General features: G+C 44.2%; 1 protein-coding gene across 6 annotated transcripts in view; it reads left to right on the top strand.

The window, feature by feature from the left end:
• The first annotated feature begins 103 nt into the window (after positions 1–103).
• The window catches only part of ANAPC10 (anaphase promoting complex subunit 10), a 75,320-nt gene continuing 65,112 nt past the window's right edge, over positions 104–10,311 (top strand). For 4 of the 6 annotated variants that reach the window (XM_038755426.1, XM_038755424.1, XM_038755421.1 and 1 more), the window contains exons 1-2: positions 112–173; positions 7,457–7,631. Coding sequence is in view for 1 of the 6 variants with exons in the window: in XM_038755424.1 (XP_038611352.1) it covers positions 7,532–7,631 (100 nt within the window). In the remaining 5 variants the exon portion in view is untranslated. Of the gene's footprint in view, positions 174–3,785; positions 3,809–7,456; positions 7,632–10,311 lie in introns of those variants that run through there. The other 2 variants (XM_038755422.1, XM_038755423.1) reach the window with 2 other exon arrangements.

Here is a 10,311-nt window from a genome sequence, read left to right as displayed (position 1 = left end):
GTGGGGGGGGTGGGGGGGGGGCGCTGCGCGTGCGCGCACGGGGGAGCGAGCCCCGCCCCCGCGCGGGCGCTGACGTCATCGCGGGCGGTGACGTCACCTCGGGCGCCGGAAGTGCGCGGAACGGCGGCCTGCGACGCGACGGAGCCCGCCTCCTCAGCAGCGCTTAGCGCAGAGTAAGCCCATTCATTCATTCATTCATTCATTCATTCAGCCGTATTTACTGAGCGCCCACCGGGTGCAGAGCGCTGTGCTAGGCGCTTGGGAAGGACAAGTTGGCCACATAGACGGTCCGCAGTCTAGAAGGGGGAGACATTCATTCATTCATATTTATTGAGCGCCTACTGTGTGCAGAGCACTGTAAGTATGATGGAATGAATGAATAGAAGGGGGAGACACATTCATTCATTCATTCTGTCATTTATTGAGCGCCTATTGAGTGCAGAGCACTGTCAATACGATTGAATGAATGAATAGAAGGGGGAGATACATTTATTCATTCATTCAGGCATTTATTGAACGCCTACTGAGTGCAGAGCGCTAAATACGATTGAATGAAGGAATAGAAGGGGGAGACACATTCATTCATTCATTCATTCATTGTCATTTATTGAGCACCTACTGAGTGCAGAGCACCGTCAATAAGATTGAATGAAGGAATAGAAGGGGGAGACACATTCATTCATTCATTCAGTCATTTATTGAGCGCCTTCTGTGTGCAGAGCACTGTCAATACGATTGAATGAATGAATAGAAGGGGGAGACATTCATTCATTCATTCATTCATTCATTGAGCGCCTACTGAGTGCAGAGCGCTAAATACGGTTGAATGAATGAATAGATGGGGGAGACACATTCATTCAGTCAGTCATTTATTGAGCACCTACTGAGTGCAGAGCGCTGTCAATACAATTGAATGAATGAATAGAAGGGGGAGACATCATTCATTCATTCAGTCATTGAGCGCCTACTGTGTGCAGAGCACCATAAATATGATTGAATGAATGAATGAATAGAAGGGGGAGACAGACATTCATTCATTCAGTTATTTATTGAGCACCTACTGTGTGCAGAGCACTATAAATACGATTGAATGAATGAAAGAATAGAAGGGGGAGGCACATTCATTTATTGAGCGCTTACTGAGTGCAGAGCACTGTAAGTACGATTGAATGAATGAATAGAAGGGGGAGACACATTTATTCATTCATTAGGTCATTTATTGAGCGCCTACTGAGTGCAGAGCACTGTCAGTACCATTGAATGAATGAATAGAAGGGGGAGACACCATTCATTCATTCAGTCATTTACTGAGCGCCTACTGAGTGCAAAGCACCGTCAATACGATTGAATGAATGAATAGAAGGGGGAGACACATTCATTCATTCAGTCATTTATTGAGCGCCTACTGAGTGCAGAGCACTGTCAGTACGATTGAATGAATGAATAGAAGGGGAAGACACATTCATTCATTCAGTCATTTATTGAGCGCCTACTGTGTGCAGAGCACTGTCAATACGATTGAATGAATGAATAGAAGGGGGAGACAGTCATTCATTCAGTCAGTCATTTATTGAGCGCCTACTGAGTGCAGAGCACTGTCAATACGATTGAATGAATGAATAGAAGGGGGAGACATTCATTCAGTCATTCAGTCATTTATTGAAAGCCTACTGAGTGCAGAGCACTGTCAATACGATTGAATGAATGAATAGAAGGGGGAGACACATTCATTCATTCATTGTCATTTATTGAGCGCCTACTGTGTGCAGAGCACTGTCAATACGATTTAATGAATGAATAGAAGGGGGGGGACAGACATTCAGTCAGTCATTTATTGAGTGCCTACTGAGTGCAGAGCACTGTCAATACGATTGAATGAATGAATAGAAGGGGGAGACATTCACTCATTCATTCAGTCATTTAGTGAGCGCCTACTGTGTGCACAGCACTGTAAATAGGGTTGAATGAATGAATAGAAGGGGGAGACATTCATTCAGTCATTTATTGAGCGCCTACTGAGTGCAGAGCACTGTCAATACGATTGAATGAATGAATAGAAGGGGGAGACATTCATTCATTCATTGTCATTTATTGAGCACTTGCTGTGTGCAGAGCACTGTCAATACGATTGAATGAATGAATAGAAGGGGGAGACTCATTCATTAATTCAGTCATTTATTGAGCGCCTACTGTGTGCAGAGCACTGTCAATATGATTGAATGAATGAATAGAAGGGGGAGACATTCATTCATTCAGTCATTTATTGAGCACTTACTAAGTGCAGAGCGCTAAATGCGATTGAATGAATGAGTAGAAGGGGGAGACACGTTTATTCATTCATTTAGTCATTTATTGAGCGCCTACTGTGTGCAGAGCACTGTCAATGCGATTGAATGAATGAATAGAAGGGGGAGACACATTCATTCATTCATTCAGTCATTTATTGAGCGCCTATTGAGTGCAGAGCACTGTCAATACGATTGAATGAATGAATAGAAGGGGGAGATACATTTATTCATTCATTCAGGCATTTATTGAACGCCTACTGAGTGCAGAGCACCGTAAATATGATTGAATGAATGAATAGAAGGGGGAGACAGACATTCATTAAGTCATTTACTGAGCACTTTCTGTGTGCAGAGCACTGTCAATAAGATTGAATGAATAGAAGGGGGAGACATTCATTCATTCAGTCAGTCATTTATTGAGCGCCTACTGAGTGCAGAGCACTGTCAATACGATTGAATGAATGAATAGAAGGGGGAGACACATTCATTCATTCAGTCATTTATTGAGCACCTACTGAGTGCAGAGCACTGTCAATACAATTGAATGAATGAATAGAAGGGGGAGACACATTCATTCATTCAGTCATTTACTGAGCTCCTACTGTGTGCAGAGCACTGTAAATACGATTGAATGAATGAATAGAAGGGGGAGACAGTCATTCATTCATTCAATCATTTATTGAGCACCTACTGTGTGCAGAGCACTGTAAATACGATTGAATGAATGAATGAAAAGGGGGAGACAGACATTCATTCATTCAGTCATTTATTGAGCGCCTGCTGTGTGCAGAGCACTGTAAATGCGATTACTGAGTGAATAGAAGGGGGAGACAGACATTCATTCATTCAGTCATTTGTTGAGCGCCTACTGTGTGCAGAGCACTGTACTAAGCGCTTGGGAAGGACAAGTCGACAACACGTAGAGACGGTCCCTACCCAACAGCGGGCTCACAGTCTAGAAGGGGGAGACAGACATTCATTCTTTCATTCAGTCGTATTTATTGAGCACTTACTGTGTGCAGAGCACTGGACTAAGCACTTGGGAAGTCCAAGTTGGCAACAAAGAAAGACGGTCCCTACCCAACAGTGGGCTCAGCCTAGAAGGGGGAGACAGACAACAAAACAAAACATATTAACAAAATAAACTAAATAGAATAAGTATGTACAAATAAAATAATAAATAGAGTAATAAATATGTACAAACATATATACATATATACAGGTGCTTTGGGGAGGGGAAGGGGGAAGGACAAGTCAGCAACATATAGAGACGGTCCCTGCCCAACAACAGGCTCAGAGTCTAGAAGGGGGAGACAGGCATTCATTCATTCATTCAATCATATTTATTGAGCGCTTACTATGTGCACAGCACTGTACTAACCACTTGGGAAGGACAAGTTGGCAACATAGAGAGACGGCCCCAACCCAACAGCGGACTCACCCACAGAAGCAGCGGGGCTCGGTGGAAAGAGCCGGGGCTGGGGAGACAGAGGTCGTGGGTTCGAATTCCGCTTCGCCAGGTACTACTACTATTCATTCAATCATATGTATTGGGCGCTTACTGTGTGCAGAGCACTGGACTAAGCACTTGGGAAGTCCAAGTTGGCAACATATAGAGACGGTCCCTACCCAACAGCGGGCTCACAACTACTAATAATGGTATTTGTTAAGCGTTTAATAATAATGATGATGATGATGGCGTTTATTAAGCACTTACTATGTTCGAAGCACTGTCCTAAGCACTGGGAAGGTTACAAGATGATCAGGTTGTCCCACAGGGGGCTCACAGTCTTAATCCCCATTTGACAGATGAGGGAACCGAGGCACAGAGAAGTGAAGTGACTTGCCCAAATTCACACAGCGGACAATTGGCGGAGCTGGGATTTGAACCCACAACCTCTGACTCCAAAGCCCGTGTTCTTCCCACTGAGCCACGTTTACTATGTGCGAAGCACTGTTCTAAGTGTTGGGGGGAATACAGGGTGATTAAATTGTAGACTGTGAACCCACTGTTGGGTAGGGACCGTCTCTGTAGTTGCCAACTTGTACTTCCTAAGCGCTTAGTACAGTGCTCTGCACACAGTAAGCACCCAATAAATATGATAGAATGAATGAATGAATGAACTTGTACTTCCCAAGCGCTTAGTCCAGTGCTCTGCATACAGTAAGTGCTCAATAAATACAAATGAATGAACTTGTACTTTCCAAGCGCTTAGTCCAGTGCTCTGCACACAGTAAGCGCTCAATAAATACAACTGAATGAATGAATGAAGTTGTCCCACAGTCTTCATCCCCGTTTGACAGATGAGGGAACTGAGGCCCAGTGAAGTGACTTGCCCAAAGTCACAGAGCTGACAGTAATAATAATAATAATAATAGCATTTGTTAAGCGCTTACTATGTGCGAAGCGCTGTTCTAAGCGCTGGGGGGGATACAAGGTGATTAAGTTGTCTCACGTGAGGCTCACAGTCTTCATCCCCGTTTGACAGATGAGGGAACTGAGGCCCAGAGAAGTGACTTGCCCAAAGTCACCCAGCTGACAATAATAATAATAGCATTTGTTAAGCGCTTACTACGTGCAAAGCACTGTTCTAAGCGCTGGGGGGATACAAGGTGATTAAGTTGTCCCACGTGGGGCTCACAGTCTTCATCCCCGTTTGACAGATGAGGGAACTGAGGCCCAGTGAAGTGACTTGCCCAAAGTCACAGAGCTGACAGTAATAATAATAGCATTTGTCAATAATAATAATTAAATTATTATTAATAATTAATAATATCATTAATAATAATTATATTATAGATTATTATTAAATTAATTAAATAATAATGATAATTTGTTAATAATAGCATTTGTTAAGTGCTTACTATGTGCGAAGCACTGTTCTAAGCGCTGGGGGGGATACAAGGTGATTAAGTTGTCTCACGTGAGGCTCACAGTCTTCATCCCCATTTGACAGATGAGGGAACTGAGGCCCAGTGAAGTGACTTGCCCAAAGTCACACAGCTGACAATAATAATAATAATAACATTTGTTAAGCGCTCACTATGTGCGAAGCACTGTTGTAAGCGCTGGGGGGATACAAGGTGATTAAGTTGTCCCACGTGGGGCTCACAGTCTTCATCCCCATTTGACAGATGAGGCAACTGAAGCCCAGTGAAGTGACTTGCCCAAAGTCACACAGCTGACAATAATAATAATAATAATGGCATTTGTTAAGCACTCACTATGTGCAAAGCATTGTTCTAAGCGCTGGGGGGATACAAGGTGATTAAGTTGTCTCACGTGAGGCTCACGGTCTTCATCCCCGTTTGACGGATGAGGGAACTGAGGCACAGAGAAGTGAAGTGGCTTGCCCAAGGTCACCCAGCTGAGTAGTGGCTGAGCCGGGATTCGAACCCACGACCTCAGACTCCCGAGCCCGGGCTCTCTCCACTGAGCCACGCTGCTTCCCAGTGTCTGCTGGGTGACTTGGGGCGAGTCTCTTGACTTCTCTGGGTCCCAGTTTCCCTCACCTGCAAAGTGGGGGTGAAGACCGTGAGCCCCCCGCGGGACAACCCCATCGCCTCGTATCCCCCCCAGTGCGTAGTAAACGCTTAACAAATGCCATCATTATTAGGAAGCGGTGTGGCCCGGTGGCAAGAGCCCGGGCTCGGGAGTCAGAGGTTGTGGGTTCTAATCCCGGCTCCCCGATTGCCAGCTGTGTGACCTAGGGCAAGTCACTTCCCCGGGCCTCAGTTCCCTCATCTGTAAAATGGGGATGAAGACTGTGAGTCCCAGGTGGGACAACCCGATCACCTCGTATCCCCCACGGCGCTTAGAACAGTGCTTTGCACGTAGTAAGCGCTTAACAAATGCCATCATTATTATTGTACCTACCCAGCACTTATACTTGGCCCATAGTAAGCGCATAATAAGTACCAAAATTATTATTATTAAAATGGGGTTAAGACTGAGCACCGCATGGGACAACCTAATCACCTTGTATCTCCACCCAGCGCTTAGAACAGTGCTTCGTACATAGTAAGCGCTTAACAAATGCCCTCATTATTATTATTATTATTATTAATTCATTCATTCAATCGTATTGAGCGCTCACTCTGTGCACAGCACTGTACTAAGCGCTTGGAAAGTACAATTTGGCAACGTATAGAGGCGGTCCCTACCCAACAACGGGCTTTCTCATACTGTACCAAGCGCTTAGGACAGTGCTGTACACGTAGAAGCAGCGTGGCTCAGTGGAAAGAGCCCAGGCTGGGGAGTCGGAGGTTGTGGGTTCTAATCCCACCTCCTCCGCTCGTCAGCCGTGTGGCTTTGGGTAAGTCACTTTTCTGTGCCTCAGTTCCCTCGTCTGTAAGATGGGGATTAAGACTGTGAGCCCCACGTGGGACAACCTGATTACCTTGTAACTACCCCAGTGCTTAGAATGTAGTAAGCGCTTAACAAATACCATCGTTGGCATTGTACTGGCCCATTCTCTTAGTACAATGCTCTGCACGTACTGCCAATAAATATCTTTGATCGATTCATCCCTGCTTCCAAAGGACACGCGCTTGATTTGGTTTTCCATAGTAAGCACTTAACAAATACCATCGTTGGCATTGTACTGGCCCATTCTCTTAGTACAGTGCTCCGCACGTACTGCCAATAAATACCTGTGATTGATTCATCCCTGCTTCCAAAGGACATGCACTTGATTTGGTTTTTCCAGGTTGGATAATAATAATAATAATAATAATGACGGCATTTATTAAGCGCTTACTATGTGCACAGCACTGTTCTAAGCGCTGGGGAGGTTACAAGGGCATCAGGTTGTCCCTCGGGGGGCTCACAGTCTTCATCCCCATTTGACAGATGAGGGAACTGAGGCACAGAGAAGTGAAGTGACTTGCCCAGAGTCACACAGCTGACAGTTGGCGGAGCCGGGATCCGAACCCGTGACCTCTGACTCCAAAGCCCGGGCTCTTTCCACTGAGCCACGCTGCTTCTCTAGGTTAGGTTAAGGGATAGGTTAAGGTGGTATTGCAACTTGTACTTCCCGAGCGCTTAGTGCAGTGCTCTGCACGCAGTAAGCGCTCAATAAAGACGATTGAATGAATGAATGAATGAATGAATGAAAGAGGTCTGATTACTCAATCAATAGTACTTATTGAGTATGTATTCTGTGCAGAGCGCTGTCCTTCGTATTAGGGCTAGGAGACGCGCACTCCACAGTCGCACTCATCTGCTCTACATTATCCATCGTATGTCATCGTCAAATCACTCTTTCCGCGATATAAATCGTGGGGCCTTTGCTTCACGTCCCAGCAGAAGGAATTGCGGATTCGGCCAACATGCACAAACAGGTTGGTGCTGTCAGTAGCATCCTTTTTGAATATGAAGACCAGGCTCCATATAATGAGCACCTAGGAGCCACCGAGTCTGGGAACACACCGGGGGACGTAGCATGAGCAGCAAATCCAAACCCCTCGAAAGCTGAAACTCTTCCCCTCGCTAAATTGGTTTAATGTGTTCCAGTAGCATTGTCTCTGGCGTTTTTAACGCTTGCAATGACAGATTCACTGTGGATCTCCACAGGGTCATTAGAAGTTATTCTAAGGCCCGGGATTAAGTTAGTACCAGAAACTTGGCCAGAGTGGGAGGTAAAACGTTTTACAGCTTAGGTATGTATCTAATTTAGTTGGCTCGGTTTTTGGAAAAGTGCGGAGCAGTGCTTGGTTGGTCTAGGATGTGGCAGGTCACAATCTTCTTGACTTTCTTGTGATGAAGCAGGGTTATAAAAGCAGGTTCAGTCATGTAGTGAAATCTAGACTTTTGGGTTTGAGTGACTTCTCCTGCGCTAATTACAGCAGAGATGTTATGTAGCTTCAAAGGATTTTTATTGGCATTTCGTTATGTAGTTGTAATAATAGTATTTATTGGGTGCAGTGCATCACACTAAGTGCTTTGAGTCGTGCAAAGTGAAGAAAGTGACATACTCCCTGCCCACAAGGAGTTTATACTTCAGTGGAGGAGGCAGACAAAAATATTTACCAATATGGTAATCAGAATAAAGCAATTGTTCGAATAATTGAGCACATTCGAAAGATCCATGGATGGGAGTAGATAGTACATATGTGACTGATGAGTTTATGTGGTTCGAGGCTGTGGAAATTAATTAAGGAAGGCCTCGTTTGAGGAAGGGGGATTTTAGGGGAGTTCTGAAGATGGCTGGGGTCCGTCAGATTTGGGGAGGGGAATAAATCCCAAGATGAAAGGACAAGGGAATGGAGGAAGGAGAGTCGAGTGAGATGGTAGTAGTAATTGTATTTATTACCGGGCTCTGTACTAAGCACTGGGAAAGAATAACTAGTGGGAATTAGACATGGACCCTGCCCCGTGAGCGGCTCGTGGTCCGTAAACAATCGGGGAGTTATAGATGAAGAAAGCAGACATGCAAGAAGGAGAGTGGTGGAGAGAGGCATAGACCCAAATATTGAGAGTTTTTGTTCGATGCAGTGAAACGTGGGTAGCCTGTGGAAGGTTTTGAAGAGTGGAGAGATGTGTGTGTGCTAAGTAACGCATTAAGACGATCCATGCCATTTTTTCCCCCCGTACTCTTGTCATTTATTATTATGGCATTTGTTAAGCGCTTACAATGTACCAGGCACTGTATTAAGTGCTGTAGTGGATATAAGCAAATCGGACAGACGTAATGGGATGCAGGAGGAATCAAAGATGTTAAGAATATCCTTATGTATTCCTTTTTTGTATTTTTTTTCTCTCGAAGAAAAAATTCAACTCTGGTATCTCCTCCTCTCCCAAGTGCTTAGTACAGTGCTCTGCACAGATCGGTTTGGTTAGTGATTGGTTAAAGATGGACGATGGAAAATGGATCAGAAAGTGGGGTAGGGGAACTCATTTGCCAACTTTGGGCTTGGAGTAGGGGGAAAAACCTTTTTTTAAAAAAAAAAAATGATACTGTGTTAAAGCTGTCTCTACCCCAAGGCTAAAACCACTGGCATAAGAAGGGATGTCTTGAGTGGAGGTCTATTTCCCTCGAGGAGGTCCTGGGGGAGGTTCAGGGAAATGTCCCAGATGTCATTTTGTGTGAAAAGGTAGGAGGGCCTGGTGTCTCCTCCTTTTCCACTTATCAAAAATATTTGGCCATATATATAGTGTCTAAGTAACAGTAAATTCTGGATATGGATATGAATTGTAAATAAGCATTTTTATAACCATTCATGGGTAGATAGGGGAATGTAAGCCCTAAAGAGAGTTTGTAAAAATTGATCGTTTATCTCTTCCAAATTAGTGAACTAAATAATTTCTAAATTTATGTCGTTTTTTCTTTAATATTTTTTTTAAAAAGCATCCCTTTAGAAACTGAGAGGTATATTCCCTTGCTGAGGCTTGTCTGAGAAACCAGCTAGCTGGTCCGAGATGGTGTGTTTCTGGCTAGGGCTGTTCTGAAAATCTCATCATCCTTTCTGGACCAAACTCCCCAAGCTTTGCAAGGGTTACCTGGAAAGTTAATATTAAAGGAATATTAGGAATATTAAATATTAGGAATATTAAAGTTAATATTAAAGGAAAATATTAAAGGATTTTTGAGGAAGCCACTGGAGATTTTTGAGAATTTTTGACATCCAGGTCCCAAGTTGGAGAAGATGTGAGCCCACTGTTGGGTAGGGACTGTCTCTATATGTTGCCAACTTATACTTCCCAAGCGCTTAGTACAGTGCTCTGCACACACTAAGCGCTCAATAAATACAATTGAATCATGAATCATGGATGTTAATTTTGATATTTATTAAACGTCCCCGATGTGTCAATCACTGTGCTAAGCCGCTTGGTAAAAATACGAGATAAGAAGTTCAGACAAGGTCCATATCCTACAAGTCACAATCTAGGAAGGGGAGGGGAAAGACACAAAGAATCATTCAGTGGTATTTATTGAGTGTTAACTTTGTGCAGAGCACTGTACTAAGAGCTCGGGCGAGTACAATGCAAGAGAGTTGGTAGATGCATTCCCCTCCCACAGCG

Source organism: Tachyglossus aculeatus, chromosome 12 (genome assembly GCF_015852505.1).
Source record: "Tachyglossus aculeatus isolate mTacAcu1 chromosome 12, mTacAcu1.pri, whole genome shotgun sequence".
NCBI classification, from domain to species: domain Eukaryota; kingdom Metazoa; phylum Chordata; class Mammalia; order Monotremata; family Tachyglossidae; genus Tachyglossus; species Tachyglossus aculeatus.
This window is presented reverse-complemented; position numbering and strand designations above follow the sequence as displayed.